This window comes from Vombatus ursinus, unplaced genomic scaffold (assembly GCF_900497805.2).
Source record: "Vombatus ursinus unplaced genomic scaffold, bare-nosed wombat genome assembly UNPS02014793.1, whole genome shotgun sequence".
Taxonomy (NCBI): domain Eukaryota; kingdom Metazoa; phylum Chordata; class Mammalia; order Diprotodontia; family Vombatidae; genus Vombatus; species Vombatus ursinus.
This window is the reverse complement of record NW_020954571.1, coordinates 4,129,919-4,149,487: the sequence shown is the minus strand read 5'-3', so window position 1 is coordinate 4,149,487 and position 19,569 is coordinate 4,129,919. Positions and strand designations below refer to the sequence as shown.

The 19,569-nt window shown below is 44.0% G+C and overlaps 1 protein-coding gene across 4 annotated transcripts in view; it reads left to right on the top strand.

Moving 5' to 3' along the window:
* RXRA (retinoid X receptor alpha) overlaps nucleotides 1–19,569 on the top strand; it is a 287,628-nt gene that overhangs the window by 152,485 nt on the left and 115,574 nt on the right. The window contains exon 1 of one of the 4 annotated variants that reach the window (XM_027869562.1): nucleotides 4,698–4,839. The exons of 2 other annotated variants lie outside the window; for them this stretch is intronic. Coding sequence is in view for 1 of the 2 variants with exons in the window: in XM_027869560.1 (XP_027725361.1) it covers nucleotides 12,005–12,080 (76 nt within the window). In the remaining variant the exon portion in view is untranslated. Of the gene's footprint in view, nucleotides 1–4,697; nucleotides 4,840–11,765; nucleotides 12,081–19,569 lie in introns of those variants that run through there. One more of the 4 variants, XM_027869560.1, reaches the window with a different exon arrangement.

Below are 19,569 nucleotides of genomic sequence, written 5' to 3'. Positions count from 1 at the left end.
AGGGTAGTTGTGGCATGATGAAAAGAAGACTGAATTTGGAGTCAGAGGCCCTCAGCTTGAATCCTGCCTGCCACTTTGTTACCTGGACAAGGAGGCTACTCCTGCATTCTAGGCTTCACTTTTCCCATTTGTAAAATGAAGGGAATATTTATGGTGGCCTCTCTGAGTCTCCTCTCAGTTTTCACTTCATTTGAGTCTTTTTTTTTCTTTTTACATTTTTATTTAAAGTTTTGAGTTTCAAATTCTATCCTTCCCTCCCTTCCTCTCCCTCCCCCCCCCAGACAGTAAGCAATCAGATATAGGTTATACATGTGCAATTATGTAAAACATTTCCAACTTTATATGATTCCTGATTCTAAATGCAATGAAAGATGAAAGGATTTAAAATTGTGTGTGTGTGTGTGTGTGTGTGTGTATGTATGTATGCATAAGCATTGCACCAATGGAGGAGACTTTTTTTTTTAAATTTTGGGATAGAATCTATCTATCCTACAAGGCTGAAGTTTTGCCAGAGCCAGGCCTCCCATCTGGAGATGGTTGGCCAAAAGAATTCAGGTCATTCCTAGAGCATCCTTTGGGTGGAGATGGGAGTTCAGCCAGAAGGAAACTTCTGTTTTGTTTTGTTTCTCCCTTTCCTGGTTTTGCCCTTGCATTACCCCCCTCCATCGAGCCGGCCGCTCACCCTCAGTCTCCACAAGGCCCAGGGAGTCCAGTTTGAGGCCCTTACAGTGAACCAACCCTGTTGGCTTTGGCCCCTGGCAGCTGCAGCTGTGCAGAAGAACATTCAACCCCCACTAGGGTGGGAATCCAGTAATAGCTCGGCCTAGAACTGGAGAGCGCAGAGGCCCAGTGGGCAGGCTGGCTTGCCCCAGGTTTGGTGAGGTGTGGTCATCTGGGCTATATTTATCCAGACTGTCTTCTTCGCTTCAGCCACAGGCTCTGGTGGTACTGCCTGAGTGTGACTAGGAAGGAAGCTGGGGTTTGACGTTTCTGTGTTTGTTATGTTGTATGTCTGTGGGTGCTTTCACTCGGCAAAGAATTGCTCCTTCCCCGGGCTTGGGGCCAGGATGACTAGGGCAACCTTGTGTGCCTGGTGGAATCCAGAGAGGGGACCTCAAAAGAAGGTGCCAGGGGACGGGGGCCCAATAGGAAAGTGTTGTGTGATAGGAGGAGACTTGAATACAAGGAAGGAGGCCAGATAGGAAAAGGAACTTCCCTGGAGATTGGCATTTTGGCCTTGTGTCCTGGAGGATGTTGGGATTAGGAACCCTGGGTGGTCTGTCTAGTGGCCGATTCCCTTTGAACTTGGTCCTCCTTTCTAACTAAGTCCTATGATCGTATGAGTGGAAATGACATGATTGTTGATAGTAGAGCAAGCAGCTCCTGTCTATAAAGTCATAGCTGCCTATTTCTTTCGGTAGTTGAATCCAAAACCAGGGGATGGATAAGAGGAACTTTTTAAGTGTCTCTTGAGCTCTAAGATTTAAGGATACATGGAACTGTAGCACTTAGGAGGTGGAAGAGACAGGGTATGGTGGAAACATCACAGGATTTGTAGGCATATAAGAAACAATTTCTGCTTCATAACTACCCTATGTGATTTTGCACATATCAAATTTGACCTCATTGATTGTCAGTGACTACAACTATAAGATGAGGAACTTGACACATAGATAAACAGAGTGGCCCCCTACAGGGTCACGTGACTGTAGAGAGGCTGAGCTGAGAGCAGATCCCCTCTCGCCCCTCAAATGGCCCAAGACCGTTTGTATTACTGCAGACTGCCTCTTTGATGACACGTGACCCACTTTGCCTCTGTAACTCAGTAGAGTCCAGTAGGTTTTTCTAGGGTCTTCTCTTGTTAAAGAGGTACCATGGAGACCACAGGGATGGTTTACTGGCTCCAAGGACTCTGCTGGGACCAACTTATTGTTGCCCCCTAGGAAAATCACAGATCTTCAGGATTTCAGAGTTGGAAAGAAGCATTTATTAAGCACCTACTGTATTCCAGGCACCATGCTAAGTTCTTTACAAATAATCTTATTTGAGCCACATGGCACTCCTGGGAGGTAAATGCTGTTATTATCCCCATTTTACAGTTGAGAAAACTGAGGCAGACATAGGTTAATTGACTTGTTCAGGGTCACATAACTAGTAAGTATCTGAGGTCACATTTGAACTCAGGCCTTCTTTATTCTAGGTTCTATCCACTGCACCACCTAGGACCTCAGATCTAGTTTAATTCATTTTCACTCTCTCTCAAAAGGGGCCCTCTATCCTCTAAAGGCCTGCAATGGTAGGGAGCTCTACTGCTCTACTCCTTCCTGAGGCAGCTGATTTCACTTTTGGACTGATTCCATTGTTAGCAAGATTTTCCTTACGCTGAACTGAAATCCATCTTGGGTGCAGCTTTTTTCTGCCCATCATGCCTAGTTCTGCCTTCAGAGACTGAGCAGAACAAGCCTTCTGTTCCTTCTGTGTTAACAGCAGGCTTGCACATATACTCAGGGCTAGCCACCATGCTTCCTCTTTCCTTTCCTTTCTCTAGGCTTAGCATCCCAGTTCACCTATGGTATGGTCCCCAGTCCTCCCACCATCCAGGTTGCCTTCCTCTGGACACACTCCCAATTTCACTGAGTCCTTCCTACAATGTCATGGGGGGAATCTTCCTCTCCAGACTCCCTTCCCAGCCTGCGTACGAGGTACTAGGGACCCAAGTGCCAAGTGCCCAGCCCAGTGGTCAGGGCTTGTCTCTTTAGCCAGGCTGGTGTGATGTGGGTGTGCATAAGCAGGAGGAGGGGGTACATCAGGAGCCTTGTCTCCTCGACGTGCCCGTTGGTGACTTCATAGAGACTGAGGATGAGGATAGTCCTAGCTCAGCAACTCTGTGGAATTCTCTTCCTAACAGATATTAGGGACTTTATAAGAGAGCCCTAACTCTCTTGCGAGAATCATAAGCTCATATAACTAGAACTAGAAGGTACCCCAGAGGTCATCTAGAGTCCAGGCTTTCTTAAATTTTTTCCACTTGTGACCCCTTCAGTGCTTCTTATTCTAGACCAACCCTTTCATTCTCCAGATAAGGAAACTGAGGCCCAGCGGGATTAGTGTCTTGCTTAATCTCCCTTACGGAATTAAACATCAAAGTCATAATTTAAATCCATATCTTTTCCTACAAAGTTAGAGCTGAAAAGGAACTTAGAGGCCGTCTAGGCCCAACCCAGCTCCCCATTCATTTTACTAAAGGGGAAACTGAGACCCAAGTTTATTTGCCTAAGATCATATGGCTTGTTTAGTGACAGAGACAATTTCTGCTCTTAAGGAACTCACAACACATATAAAAGGGTGGATAGAAAGATCTGGTGATCCTTAGGGTACAATGTATAATTAGAACAATTCTCTTTATTTATAGTTTTCAAAAATGTTTTCTTTGTAAAAACCCTAGGGGTTAGGCAGGACAGGTATTATCATCTACATTTTTTTGAGAATAAGATCTTTCATTTGTTCTTCTTTAAGAAAATGTATTGATATCTTTCATTTTTATTTTTTATTTTTTTAGGCAATTGGGGTTAAGTGACTTGTCCAGGTTCACACAGCTAATAAGTGTCAAGTGTTTGATCTGAGGCCAGATTTGAACTCAGGTCCTTCTGACTTCAGGGCCTGTGCTCTATCCACTGCGCCACCTAGCTGTCCCTGTCTTTTGTTTTTAAATGACCTTCATTTTGCAGTATTTCTCTCTTCCCTCTCCTTTTTAATGAAGATTCTTTTGTAACAAAGAAGAAAAGAGGAGAAATAAAACTAAACAATACATTCACAGAGTCCAACATTATTTGCAGTGTTGTACACTCTACCTTTCTAAAGATGAGTGGCAGTTGTAGTCTCATAAGCTTTTGGTGATTATAATTTCACAGCATTCAATTTTGATTTTTTGTTCTTTCCATTTACATTGTTGCAGTCATTGTGTATGTTGTCCTGGTTCTGCTCAATTCAGTTTGCATCAGTTCATAGAAGTCTTCCCATGCTTCCCTGTGTCCTTCATGTTCGTCTTTTCTTTCATTACATTTAGGCACCACAGTTGGTTAAGCCAGTCCCCAGTCAGTACCTACTTTGTTTCAAATATTTTGCTACCGCAAAAAATGCTACTATAAATATTTGAGTATATATGAGACCTTTCTTTTTATCATTGATGTCCTTAGGTTATGTGATTTTCATTGGGTTCTCTGGGTCAAACAATCTTATCCATATTTTATAGAAGGAGAAGCCGAGGCCAGGAGAAGTAAAATGACTTTGAAAAAAAAAACGTGACCTGCATCACATAGCTAGTGAGTGTGTGGGTAGCGAGAAGTAGACCTAGCACTCTACCCCAGACTTCTTGAGTCCAAGTGTCAAAATTGGAGTCCAGTATTAGAAAAAGCAGACTCAGAAGAGCAGGTTGAAATACAGGAAAGGAAGGTCACACAGGGACCCCAAAATTCCGTATACCCGTTAGGGATAGGGAAGGACCTAGTAGGTATTAAGTGTAAAAAACCTGAGTCAGCAGTGTCAAGTCACTCTGAAGAGCCAGTCATTCTGCCAGAGGAAGGGAGTATGACAGAAGCCAAGGCTTAAGTATAATTCTTTCCCAATACTCAGCATTAGTCAGACATTTATCACAGGATGGTGCCCAGTGTTGATCTCTGAACTTTAAACATTGTGGAGAGAAATTGGGAAGTTCAGAGAGGAGTAGCTAAGGTGGTTAAAGGGATGGAAGAGATGTGTCTTTTGAATAAAGGACAGAAATGTAGTGACTTTGAGCCCGGAAAAAAGAACTCAGAGAAATAGCTCCATTATTCTCTCAAGGTAGGTGTATACTTAGTAGTTGAATTGTTCACCATAAACATGGTAGAGTAAATGGGAAGCAGTTGGCTTAAATGGAAAGAGGAGAGATTTTGAATTGGGAAGTAACAATGTTATCTACATTGGTGAAGGGTTCTTATCCCATCTTGAGTTCTCACTGGGGTCCCCAGAGGGCAGCTGGCTACATCCTCCTGCTGTAACAGTAACTCACATTTCTATGATGCTTTAAAGGGGTATAGTGTGGTGAGAAAAGGACTGATTTGAAATTAGAAGACCTGGTTTGGAATCCTGGCTCTGCCTCTTACCACCTGTGTGATTTGGACATTTTGCTTGTCTGGGCCTCAGTTTTCCTCTCTGTAAAATGAGGAGCTTTGACTAAACAAACTCTCTGGTACTTTCCATCTCTAATTCCTTGCCTTAGAACAACTCTGTGGGGCTAAGGAGAGTAAGTATCTTTATTCTCTTTTACAGATGAGGAAACAGGCCTCAAGAGGTTTAATGATTTGCCAATAGTCATGGCTAGTAAATGTCAAGACTGTTGTTAAGTGTTTTCAGTTGTGTCCAGTTCTTTTTGACCCCATTTGGAGTTTTCTTGGCATGGTTTGCCATTTCCTTCTCCAGATCATTTTACACATGAGGAAACTGAGGCAAACAGGGTTAAGTGACTTGAAGCTAGTAAGTATCTGAGGCCATATTTGAACTCAGGTCTTCCTGACTCCATGCCTGGCGCTCTATCCACTGTGACGCCTAGCTGCCCAGTGTTAAAATAGGTTTGGAAATACTTCCCCTGACTCTGAGTTCAATATTCTTTCTATTACTAACATCATGCTGTCTCCTGGGCAATACTTTCTGAGACCAATGGGGAGTAATAATAGCTAACATTTATATAATGCATTAAGACTTGCAAAATGTTTTATACATATTAACTTAATTTGAGTATTGAGAGTGATAGAGTATCAGGACTTAGGAAGACTTGGATTGAGATCTTATCTCCTACATTTACTAGCTGTGTTGTCATGGGTAAATCACTTAATCTTGTTGAGCCTCAGTTTCCCCATCTTTAAAATGCAAGGGAGGCAATGTATCTAAAATGCTTTGCAAACTTTAAAGCGCTATGGAAATGTTAGTTATTATTTGCTATCATGATGATGCTTTTGGCTGAATATTGCTGAATCATCCTTTAGATAGGGAATGATAATGGACCAGTTATCAACTACGGTCACCCAGTGGGGATAAAATGGAGGGAGGTGGAGAAGGTGATTTGAAACTAGGATGGAAAGGTTTTGGTCTAACCATTAGTTAAAGGGAAAACGCCAATCAGCATAATTCTGGAGAGTCATACCCTTGATCAGTTTACAGCTTCCTGGGGTATTTGGTCAGATTAAGAAACTCCTCCCCCATGCTATTTGCTGTTTGACTCCCTCCCATTGCCTCCTGTAGGCGTGTGTGTGTGTGTGTGTGTGTGTGTGTGTGAGTGTGTGTGTGTGTGTGTGTGTGTGTGAAGGTCTAGAAACCGGAAGGGGACAGGGTGTGTGCCCTAGTGACTTCTGGGGCCAGGTTTCCAAAGAGTTAAAACAGTCTGACCTCTGTGGTGTGTTGAAGTTAAGATTAGTCACAGTGTTCAGCTGAAGTGCTAGACCGGTTATAAAAATGACTAATGACCACAAGCCAATAAAGAAGTGAGTGTTTTCAGGGAATTCCATAGGCCAATTGGAAAGTTGCTCAGAGTGGGTGGTGTGTGCTCTGTGGCTGAATCCTGGCGAGGGGACCTCAGAAAGTTGTCAGTGACTTCTCCTTATCTCTGATCAAAAGTCTCCATCCTGTGTCTTTCCTTGTATTTAAGCTCTCTCTCTCTCTCTCTCTCTCCCTCTCTCTCTCTCTCTCTCTCTCTCTCTCTCTCTCTCTCTCCCCCCCCCCCCCCCCCCCCCCCCCCCCCCCCCCCCCCTTGAGCTAATGCATAGTGGAATGAACAGGAAATAGGTCATTCTGTAACTTCTGCGTTTCCAGCAGGGCACTGGAGAAAGGAAGACATTGTAACTGGTGACGAAGATGTAGGGTGGAATTTGGACTGATTGGGCTCCTCTCCTACCCCTGCCTGAAGTGGTTTTCACAAGAGGTTCAATCTCAATCTCCTTGGAGAAGCAGGGAGAAATGTGGGGAGTAGCGGTGGTCAGTTTTGCTTATTGTTTTCCTGCCAAACGTTGGAGGTCAGTCATGGCCTAATAGACAGAAAAGATTTGGACTAAAAGGGGCTTGGGTTCAAATCTTAGCTTTCTTACTTACTGCCTGTGTGTCTGTTAGCATATCACTTTATCTCTGTGAGCCTTAGTATCCTCATCTGTAATATGGGAAGTTAGAAAAGAGGATCTCTAAGATTACTTCCTACTCTAAATCCTGTCATTCTTCCAACTTTATGATTTTTATAAAGAGAGAAGGGGCCTGAATCCTACAAAGATGCTGTACCCAGCAAGGACTCATCTCATGGACTGGGTTCTAGTTCCTGTTCTGCCACTGCTGTCTATGTGACATTAAACCAAACACAGATTCCTTTGGCCTCAGTTTTTCTCATCCCTCAAATGGGGATTATACTTACAATACTTTCCTTATCTACCACACAAAGTTGTGGTTCAGTGGATAGAACACCTGGCCTGGAGTCAGGAAGACCTGAGTTCCAACCCAGTGACAGTTATTTTCCTAGCTGTGTGACCCTGGGCAAGTCATTTAACTTCTGTCTGCCTCAGTTTCCCTCATCTGTAAAATGGGGAAGATAATAGCACTTAAATCCTAGGATTGTGAGGATACAGTGAGGTAATAATTGTAAAGTGCTTAGCACAATGCTTGGCATATAGTAAGTACTGTATAAATGTTAGCTGTTATTATTAGTAAAGATCTGATAATTCTGGAAGTTCTTTGATAAAGTTAAGGAAACACTTATAAGAGTTAAAGGTGACAGTGGATGGAGCGTTGGGCCTGGATTCGTGAAGATCTGAGTTTAAATCCAGCCTCAGACACTTACTAGCTGTGTGACCCTGGGCAAGTTGCTTAACCCTGTTTGCCTCAGTTTCCTCATCTGTAAAATGAGCTGGAGAAGGAAATAACAAACTGTTTAAGTATCTTTGCCAAGAAAACCTCAAATGGGGTCATGAAGAGTTGGACATGACAGAAATGACTGAACAACAGCACCAATATTAGAGTTTAAAAATCTGATACCATTTTTTCAATTAAACTTTATCTTTTTAATCAGCAAAAATCTGCCTTCTGTCCTTTCCATCTTCTCCCGGTTGAGAGTAAAAGAAAAACATAACCCTGGTTACAAACATGTATACTCAAGCAAAACAAATTTCCTCACTGGCTATATCCAAAGGAAAAAATAATATGTGTGCGCGTTTATGTATGTGAGACACACACATACACACACACACACGCACACATAGGTCTGTGTCTCTTCTGTAAACCCTTATATTATCAATAGGAAATGAGCTGAAATTATAGAGGTAGAGATCAAAGTTAGACACAGAAAAGGGCTTCCTGGCTGAGAAAGCATAAAATCTTAGAATGGAAGATGCCAGAGCAGATAACAAGACAGCACTCATCTCTGTCCCTTTGTACAGGTTTCGTCTTGTGTGCCTAGAACGTACTCGCTCCCACCTCTGCCTCTTAGAATCTCAGCTCCAGTGCCACTTCCTTCCTATCTGAGACATTTCCTCATCCTCCTCTTTCCGTCCCTCCCAGTTGCCCTGCATTTACATTCTATGCATTATATTACCTATATATTTATGTACTTATATGTGTACATAAGAACATCTACCATTTGTATATTTTTAAGGTTTGCAAAGCTCTTTATAATTGTTACTAATTTGATCCTCAAAACAACCCTGGTGGGTAGGTGCTGCTGTTATCTCCATTTTACAGGTGAAGAAACTGAGGCCCACAGTCACCCAGCTAGTAAGCATCCAAGGCTAGATTTGAACTTGTCTTCTTTCCTCTCATCCATCATGCTGTTTTTTCCCCACAATAGAATGTGAGCTCCTTGAGGGCAGGGACTTTTTTTTTAACCTTTCTTTGTATGCCTAGTGCCTACTATAGTGCCTGGCATACATAGTAGGCACACAGTAGACTATAGTCACTATTGATTGAGTGACTAATCAACGAGTGCTTTAATGTCCATGAGGCAGACGTGTGCATGAGAGACAACATGGCACGTTCTGTTGATATGCAGTCACTTTTGGCCTCCACTCCCTGGACACCATTTTAGTTTTGGGTCTGTGCCTTTCTGAGCTTTCCCAGGGTAGTGATTTTGATTGACCACAGACCCAAAGGGAGGTTCCCCATTCTGTGAGCCACACAACTCTTCAGCTTTCGGTGACAAGTGGCTTTTTCTGAACAGCTTCCGGGCAGGGTAGCCTGAAGGGGTGGAGGGGGGAGGGCGGCCAGGAAGAAATGTCTAAAGGATGTAGCACTTTCTATGAGCACACAGGCAGCTGTATGGGTCCTGCTGCCTCCCAGAGCCCCACAAAAGGCATTCTGTGTGTTGGAAGAATCACTCCCTTGTGTAGTCTGAGTAGGGCATGTGGTTCTGAGAAATATAAATGGCTAGCTCCCCATTACTCCCCCCACTGTCCTCCCTTCATCTCCCCCTGTGCTTCCTGCAGGTCCAGGCCTGAGGGGAGTCAGTGTGGGGCAGTGGAAAGAACACTGGACCAAGAGCTAGGAGACCAGGGTTTTAGCCCCAGCTCAGTTGTACCCGTACTGGCCAAGTCATTTTCATTTTCCCTCTCAGAGTCTGAGTTTCTCCATCTGAATATAATAAAAGGGTCTGTAGATTTTGAGCAGGAAGAGACATTAGAGATCATGTGATTTAAACCCCCTATTTTATAGAGAAAGAAATGCTGGGGGCCCACAGAGGGCTTTTCGTTTATTCAGTGGCTTACACAAGTAAGCAGTAGTTTCCGGATTTGAACTTGGGTCCTCTTGACTTAGCATGAGATAGTGAACAGAGTGCCAAATTTGGAATAGAACATCTAGGTTCAAATTGTACACCTGATGCTTCCTACTCATATGACTTTGGACAGATCCCTCAATCTCTCTGGACCTCAGTTCCTCATGTACAAAAACAAAGGGGTTGGATCAGATGGCTTCTGAGGACACTTCTCACTCCAGGTCTATGATCCTTAGGGTCCCATGACTCCATGGCTGGAACTCTCTCTACTCTGACATGCTGCTGGTGGTGAAAAGACTCCTCCTGGCTTCCTCTCTTAGCCTCCATTTTTATGCAGGAGGAGGCAGCTTTCCTAAAGTTGGTCCAGGATGATGAGGTTGAGACTCTCAGGGCTTCTAGTCCTGCCTTCATATACAGCAGAATTTCAAACCATCCTACAGTCAAGGGGAAGTGATTATATGCCAGGGTCACAGCGTTGGAGGATTTCAGTGCTGGAAGGACCTCACTGGTCATCAAGCCCAAACTATTCTTTAGTTAGAACCTGTTCTGCACCATAGCCAATAGGAGAGTTATCTAGGCTTTGTTTAAAAACTCTCCACCCTTCTCCCAGTGAGGGGTGCTCACGGCCTCCCTCCTGAGATACCTCATTTCACTCCCTGTTTCTGAATTCATCTTAAATTTGTCGTTTTGCAACTTCTACTCATTTCACCTAATTCTTTCCTTTGATGCCAAATAGAGCAAACCTAATCCCTCCTCCAAATAATAGCCCTTCAAATACTGGAAAACAGTGGTCATCCATTCCTTGAGTCTTCTCCCCTCCCTCTCCCACCTTGTTTCCACCTGCCTCCTGGTTTCTCTGGCTTCCTTCAACACTTAGCTCAAGCCTACCTTTGGCAAGAGGGCTTTCCTAGGCCCCCATACCCGCTAGATGCCATGTCTTCTTTCAAAATACTTTCCTTCTATTGTGTGTGTATCTTGTTATGTATCTAGTTATTACATGCTGTGCTCCCCATTAGAATGTATGCCCCATGAGGGCAAGAACTGTTTTTGCTTTTCTCTGATCCTTAGCCCTTCTGACACCAAGGGCAGCTAGGTGGTACAGTGAAGAATGCCTGGCCTGGAATCAGGAAGACCTGAGTTCAAATGTGGCCTCAGACACTTACTATCTATGTGACCCTGAACAAATCACTTAACCCTATTTGCCTCAGTTTCCTCATCTGTAAAATGAACTGGAGAAAGAATGGCAAGCCACTCTGGTATCTTTGCCAAGAGTCAGACGTGACTGAAAACAACTAAACAACAATAGCAGTAATCCTTAGACCTTGGCACAGTGCCTGGCACATAGTAAGTGACTGATTGACTAAATGAAATATTCCCAGTTTCTTTGGTTGCTTCTCATAAGGCATGATCTTGAGGCCTGTTTACTATCTAGGTTGCTGTCCCCTGAACAGTTTTTACCTTATCACTGTCCTTCCTAAAATATGGCGCCAGGCCACACAGTCAATTAGTGGCGAAGCCAGGACCAGAAAGGAGCCTGGTTTCCCTGGGGTGTGTACACAGAAGTCAGGGATGGAAGTCATGCTGATTGCCTTGGTACCTATTGGGGTTAGGTCTGGGACTGGTATATGGGCCCCCTGTCTCTATCTGAGTGAGTCTCTGGTCTTTTAACACATCACCTGGGGGTGGGGGGGGGACTCCCTCCTCTTCCCACTGGCTTTTTCTCTGGCCTCTTTGCCTGCAATGAAAGCAAGGGGCTGGAGCCATATTATGGATTTGCCATGACCTAGAGATTCTTCTGTTCTTTATTGTGGAAACCAGGAAGTTTGTGTTTCTCTCCTGCATTTTCAAGAATCTCTCATGGTTCTACCAATCAAATACGCTGTGGTCAGCAGGTGTTTGAGTGGGTGAGGCGGGGCATTGGAAAAAGGGGAAATTGCATGCCTTAAGAAACATTAAATACGCTGCCCCCAGCCCAGATCCTCCTTAGACAGCTAGCTCTCCTTCCCCTTAGAGGTTTCTGTTGTGAGGCCACTTGTCTGTGGAGGTTTGCAAAGTAGTCCACTTAGTGTGAGGCATCAGCCCCAGCTGGTTCTGGAGAGGCCCCCCGAGGCCCCTTTTTGCATTGGAGACTGCCCAACTCTGTGTGGAGAAGGTCTGGCGAGACCGTGGACCACCAGCAACCTTGGGTACTTGGCCTCTCAGCAGCAGTCCCACAGGCACGCCTTCCCAATGAGGCTACACCTGCTCACCTCCGTTTCTGGAGGGGCCTTGCCCTGGTTTGGGGGGGACTGGAGAAGGCTGGCAGGTGAGCACATCAGTTTACAAACAAGGGCTGCGGTCCCAGAGGTGTACTGGCCTAGCTGGGTGAAGAGGGATCATTAAAAGGTGGGATGGGACATTGAGCTCTTACCTGTAGTGAGTTTCATTCTATTTCATTTTCTTTTTCAGCTTTGTGTGAGGGCTGTGGGACAAGGAGATAGGGCATTACACCCACCCAAGATACGATGTGGAGGGGGGACAGTTCCATGGCATGGAAAGCCAAATTGGGAGCCTCTAGCAGCCTAATATTGTGGAAATAAGTCCAGAGAGGCTAAAGCCTATCTAAAGACTAGGTCAAAAAGCTCAGAGGAAGGCAGAACTGGGATGAGAACCTGGGATCTCTTAAGTCTCCACCCAGGGTCCTTTCCTTTATAGCATAAAGTCAAGTTTCCCATTTACCTTTCCTTTTTTTCCAGGTTTTTTTGGGGGGGAGGGGCAATAATTATATTAGAACAAGCAATAGGGTATTTAATTCAACAAACATTTATTGAATATACTTTATTCCTGGCTCTGGCATCTTGTTCTTTATCGTTTCTCCTTCCTACCCTAAATCCCTTCCACCCGCCCCCCTGCCCCCCAGCTTCTCAGTGCTATTGGATTACTGTGTGAATCTCTCATTGAGTTAGTTGTGCCTAGAAATTCACTGGAGTGAGTGAGAAATCCTTATTTCCTGATCCAGGGCAAACTGAAGACGTAGTGTGAGCTGCAGGGTCCAGCACAGAAAATGTAGCTGCAGAGCTAATTTTTTTTTTCACTTTGCTCACTAACCCTCCCGCGCCCCCCCCCCCCCCCCCAGCCATTTTATTGACAGTCTGTTTTAATGGGGAGTCTTACTTGTCTGCAAAGGCCATGACTGGGTGCTTGCTGTAAAGCAGCTGCATGGTGTAGGTGGAGATGGTGTTGATACTGTGTGTTTATATGGTGGACTTATTTTCTGGGGGTCCTCAGAGAGCTTTATAGGGTTAATGACTATTACCGTAATACTGCTGGTGTGGGTGTTTAGAGAGAGGGCTGTGGAGTGATGATTTTCCTTCCACAGCCAAGAGAATATAGCTTGATTGCTTTACCAAACTCTATCCAGATTAGGGACAAGGTGGCAACCCAGTTAAATTCCATTCAATTTAATTCAACAGTCATCTCTTAAGTCTGTATATTTTTCAAGATATTTTGCCAGGTACCTGAAGAAACAAAAACAAACAAAAAGAAACAGCCCTGGCCACCAAGAGTTTACCTTCTACTGTGGGTATGCACAAAGATAATTTAAGGAGGGTAGAGAGTGCTGACTGAGGAGAGTAAGAAAGTAGGCAGCCCCTCAGCTGAGACTTGAAGGCAGAAAAGGGATTCTGAAAGGCAGAGAGGATGAAGAAGTACAATTCCAAGCCTTGCGGACAGATGCAAATGTAGGAAATGCAATGCTGAATTCAGGGTCCAGCTAGTAGATTCACTGGAATCTAAAATGTACCAGTAGGGGTGGTTTGAGATTGAGTTGAAAAGGTAGGTTGGAACCAGATTACAGAAGGCCTTGAATGCCAAGTTGAAGAGTTTATATTTTATCTTGGAGGTAGAGAGTCCCTAAAGATTTCTGAGCAAAAGAGCTCTCCTTGGCCTATCTGTGCCTCTTTGGCCAGTAGTGTGTGGCAGATGTATTAGGAAGGGGGAGACTGAATGCAAGGAGACTGATGAGTAGGGTCTTAGAACAATCCCTGAGAGAGGTGATGAGATCCTGACCCAACCCCCAATTCCTAGCCTGAGTTCTCCCCATTCGCCCCCAGATCATTCACTTTGCGACTTGGCTTGCCTCCCACAGTCCCCTAGGTTGTTGGTATTGGGCAAACGCCAGTGCCGCCAGCAAGGGTGTTTTTCATCTCTTGTTCAATGATGATCAGCCAGCGACATTATTTTGGAACCAAGTAGGTACCGAGATGTGTATTAGTCATCATGGGGATGAAACTTAAGGGGCAAGTCCTTGCCTTCAAAGGGCTTGTGGCCTAATTGAGGAGACCGAAAACATATGCATGATAGATATTTAGAGAAAAGTTAAAATACTCTATAACCTAGAGAAACAGAAGCAATCCTTCTCTCTCTCTTTTTTTTGGGGGGGGAGGGGGGCAGGGAGGCTATCAGGATTAAGTGACTTGCCCAGGGTTGTACAGCTCGTAAGTATCTAAAGTTGAATTTGAATTCAGGTCCTCCTGACTCCAGGACTGGTGCTCTATCCACTGTACCACCTAGCTGCCCTCCTTCTTTTCTTTTTAAAACACAAGTCAAACACCATTTTCTTCAGGAAATTTCTTTTTTTTTCTTTTTCTTTCTTGCCTGGTTCCTCCAGCTATCCTCCAGCCCTCCTTCCCAAACTACCTTATATTTAACTACTTTGTATATATTTTTGTTTATTCATTTTATTTATTTATTTATTTATTTTGTTTTTGATTGCGCAGTGGGGGTTAAGTGACTTGCCCGGGGTCACACAGCTAGTAAGTGTTGTGTGTCTGAGGCTGGATTTGAACTCAGGTCCTCCTGAATCCAGGGCCGGTGCTCTATCCACTGCGCCACCTAGCTGCCTCTATATTTTTATTTATTTACTTTATGTTTATGTTGTAAATATTTTTTATGTATTTGTCTTTTTTATCAGAATATAAGCTCTTTGTGAGTAGGACTGTTTTCATTCTTTGTATCTGTAACTCCAGCATCTAGCAGAGTGCCTGGCACATAGTAGGTGCTTAATAAATACATGTTGATGGATTAGTTGATGCTAGATTTCCTCCTCATTTAATATATGGGGAAATTGAAGCCCAGAGAAGGGGAAGTGATTTCCCGAGTCATTCTGCTGGTTTTTGGCAGAGCTGGATCTGGGATCGAGGTCTCCTGACTGTGTTGTTGAGAACTCTCTGTGGTACACCACTCTCTCTGTTGAAAGTCCTTGTACCATGATAAATGGGAACAAATACTTTAGGATGATATGCAGGAAAAGAGCACTGAATTTGGAAGTGAAGGCTTGAATTCTGGCTCTGTAGCTTGCAACTTGTGTGACCTTGGGTAAATAAATCTCTTATGTCCTCTGGGCCTCAGTTTCCTCCTATGTAAAATGAGGGCTGACTAGATGACCCAAGGTCCCTTCAGGCCATAAATGTATGATCCAGTGATCTATAAATAACATTTATGCAGTTATTCATGCCATTGTGCCCAAGGTATACTTATTTTGGATATTGGTGTAAAGGAAAAAAAATTACAGCAGAGGCTGTGTCCTGTGGTGGAATTAACATCCATAGTCCATATCAGCAGCGAGATGACTTGTAGCCAACTTACTGCCAGAATGAGTCCAGAAGATTTTTTCTTATATCTAGGTCACGTGCTATTCAAGTTTCAAAATTCTAAAAGTTGAAAAACAGTGTCAAGAAAGTGTTAAGGAAGACCTAGGTAGTGAGTAATGGGTCAAAACAAGCAAACAAATAGACAACAGCCCAGAAAGGCACCGCCCACCTTCAAAACTAGAGGGCCTTGTCCTTTAGTGTACTTAATACATATTTGTAGAAATATTTAAAAAAAAATTTAAAACATACTCAAATAACTGGAGGAAGGGAACGTGTGGGATGCTTCTGGGACTGGCTTTGTAATGATCTTTCTCAGGTGCTAGTGATCATAGGATTGGGGGTGGAAGGGACCTCAGGGGCTGTCTGGTTGAACCTCCCTCATTTTTACAGAAGAAGAAACTGAGGCCCCTGGAGGGTAAGTGACTTGCCTAAGGCTACACAGGCAATAGGCATTGGAGGTGGGATTTGGACCGAGGCCTTCTAACTTCTGAGTCAGTACTTTTTTATATTGTATCATGAGTTGTGAGGTGTCTCACTATGATTTCAAGGAATGTGTGGTTTAGGGCAACTAGTTTTCTTTTCTTTTCTTTTTCTTTTTTTCTTTTCTTTTCTTTTCTTTTTTTTTTTGGTGAGGCAATCCGGTTTAAGTGACTTGCCCAAAGTCACACAGCTAGTAAGTGTCAAGTGTTTGGTCTGAGTCTGGATTTGAACTCAGGTCCTCCTGAGTTCAGGGCTGGTGCTCTATCCACTGTACCACCTAGCTGCCCCTGCAACTAGTTTTCTAAAGGGAGATGGTTCTTCTCTCCCCTGCCCCATGGTTGTAGTGCATTACCAGGGCTATATGAAGTTCTACATTTACATTTATATAGACCTCCTTTTCTCCTTGCTTGGCCCTGCTCAGGAGCCCTGGGTGCCCAAACCCAGTCTGTTGGCAGGCCACTGATATCCAAGCTAAGGAAAGCATCCTCACCCTTACTGACCCTTTGTGGGAAGGCTGCTTGCTCATCCCCTGCAGTCTACTCTAGGAATTGAAAGGTAAAACCCCAATCTTTCTCCTGCTTCCCTTCAGCCCCTAAGCTTTCCCAACCAGGAATCCATGCCCCACCCCGCCAAGCCTCTGCAGATCTCATCCACCCAAACACACCCACAGCCCTCCCTGAGCACTCCCACCCCAGCTCCTTTCCCTGCTGCACGGAGGTTCAAAAGTTCAAGTTTTTCACATTTCACGGAGGCTATTTCCAGACGTTCCGAAGAGAGGAACAGCCTGCCTGGAGGAGCTGAGCAGGGTGGAAAAAAAGCACTTTCCCCTGATTTCTGCCACATACAGAGTTGACTGTAAGAGAGATGGATGGCAAACTTGGTGCTGGGGGAAAAGATGTCTTGTAAGGCCCAGAGGATGTCCCTGAGCTTGGAAAATTGCCACCGTAGGGAGAAGGGCACCACAGAAAAGAGTGTTTCTCTGGGCATGGGAATAGGACCAGCCTCATAGACAAACCTATAGATGCAGGCGAGCTTCAGGATCCCCTAGTTTGACAAGCATGTAGAATGTTAAGGAACGTGGCGATTATTAATAGAACTTGGCTCCCAAGATACATTTTTTTCTTTCTGTTGCCTTGATTTGATGTGTGCCTGAAAATGTCCCTTCCCACTTTTCTAGCTAATTAGGGAATAATAACAGCACTTACTTCACACAATTGTTGGCTCATCAAATGAGATAATGAATGTAAACTGCTTTGTAAACCTTAGAGTAATAGATAAATTTAACTCTTCTTAGCTTTCCTGTTTGGGGAATCCTGGATTAGAGTCAAGTAAACATTAAGTGAGGACTGTATTTCTGTAATCTATCCATGAATCAATTAGACTATAAGTTCCTTGAGGGCAGGAACCACCTTCTTTCTTGGCTACTCCCGTAGACACAGTAAACACAGGTGGATTGAGTGGTTAATGTGAGCTAATCTTACCTCCCTCCTTCTCTCCTCACCCCTACCCCTCCTACCTCTTGCCAGACCCCTAGATAGTCTGCAAGCACTTGTGAGTCTTATGCTAGTTGGGGCTTGCTAAACCCAAATTAAGTAGCATTCATTTTACAGAATTTCATTTTACATGCAACTTTAGAGGAACCAGCTGTCATATAAAGTGGGGTTTACTCTTATATAGAAAGAATGACTCTTCCATTAAATTTTCTGGTCCTTCAGCAGATACTGAATACCGCTTAGGTGCCTGGCTGTGTGCTAAGTGTCCATTTGGGTGGAGAGAAGTGTCAGCCTATGGTCCTTGCCCCCAAGAAATGTACATCTACTTAGGCTAGTCTGGTCTCACGTTTAACTTAATCTAGTTGGAGACCAGCAATGCACTAAAAAACATTAAGTGGGAATGAGGAGATATCATAAACCAACCGTTCAAAAGATATCACCAGGCAGGGTATGATCAGTGCCAGAGGTATGGTGCAGATGGGAAGTGCTGAAGGAAAGAGAGAGATCATTGAGGGGCTGGGGTAGTGCCTGGATGGCCTTCTCCTTCATGGAGAAGGTAGGATTACAGTCTGGCCTTGGATCATAGATAGGATTTAGACACATGGAGAAGAGGAAAGAAGGCTTTCTAGACAAGGTGATGGTGTGAACAAAAGTTCACATTTGGGGCGTTTGGCTTCAAATTGAGTTTCTATCTCCAGGACATCTTTCCCACTAGATCTCGGAATTTCCCATAATGCATTGTGTCGTGTTCAGTATACACTGGTGGTAATTTCAGGTCATAGAATGGCCCCTGCCCACCGTGTCGGGCTTACCCAGACGTGTTTGCTCCAGGCTTTAGACTTGGATTGTTTCCTTTATCACACATACATACACACACACACACACACACACACACATCTTCGAGGAGAGGGACTGGGACACAGGTACCTCTCCTTGCTGAATCAGCTTATTGACAAGCCTTTCAGGAGAAAGGCTTTCACTCAAGCTGTCTCAGGCTTGCAACAGGCTACCCAGCAATCCATCCACCAGTCACGGAAGTAGAACTGCAAGGCACCTGGTTAGCCCGGTCTCCACATTTTACAGATGAGGTAAACTGAGCCTGAGGGATGTTAAGGGACTTGCCCAAAAGTTGTACAGATATTAAACAGCATAACTGAGATTTGAACTCACGTCTTCTGACTCCAGAACTACTGTCTTACTGCTTAATCCAGTCCTCTTCTGGGCTGTGGTATGAGAGATTCAAATGGGAATAATAGTAATAATAATGATAATAGTGATTAGCTGATATTTGTATAGCCTCTTATGTTGCGACATGTTTTTACATTCATTATCTTGAATTTGGTCCTCACAGGAGCCCTGGGAGGTACTAAGGGCATGAATTATTATTCCTATTTTACGAGGAGACTGAGGATCCAGGGAGGAGGGGGTCGGGATTAGGGAAGACTTCACAGGCAGGGGCTTACTAATGGGATTTAAGAAAGATACATATGAAACAACTTTGGGGTAGCCAGTATACTTTGAGCCAGTTAAGATGTCTGGGTGACAGTTTAAGTTCCTAATGCAAACATTTCCGCCTCTGCCCCTTCACTGAAGCCACTGGCTCCAAATAGAGTGTCCTCCCATTTCTTTCTTGCCTGTTCAGATTCTGTCCTTCCCCGAAAACACAGTTCAATTTCTGTCTTTTCCATGAAACCTTGATTGGTGCCACCAAGCACGTCCTACCCCCTGGGCCCTAGTCAAATCAAGTCAAATCAAGAAGCATTTATTACACACTTTCTGTATGCTTAGAACTATGCTGACTGCTGGGGGTACAAAGACAAGCAAAAACAGTCGGTAACCTCAGAGGAGCTTATCGTCCAGTGGGGGAGACAACGTGCAAACAACTATTTACAGATAAGATCTAGACAGCATAAATTGGGGGGGGTCTCAGTGGGAAGACACTAAGATTAGGAGGACTGGGAAAGACTTTTTTTTTGGATTTATGGAATAGTTTTATTTAACTTTATTTATTCACAAATTTTGTTTATTTGAATTTAACCAAATTTGACAGTACATGAAGTTAAATATAAGGTGTTTTACCAAATAGTTAACATTAATGTTTTCTTGTAAGGAGAATTATCTGCTATAGTAAATAACATTAAAATAGATATTATTCAGGAAGTGAGTCATCTCCATATTCTTCATCAGCAAA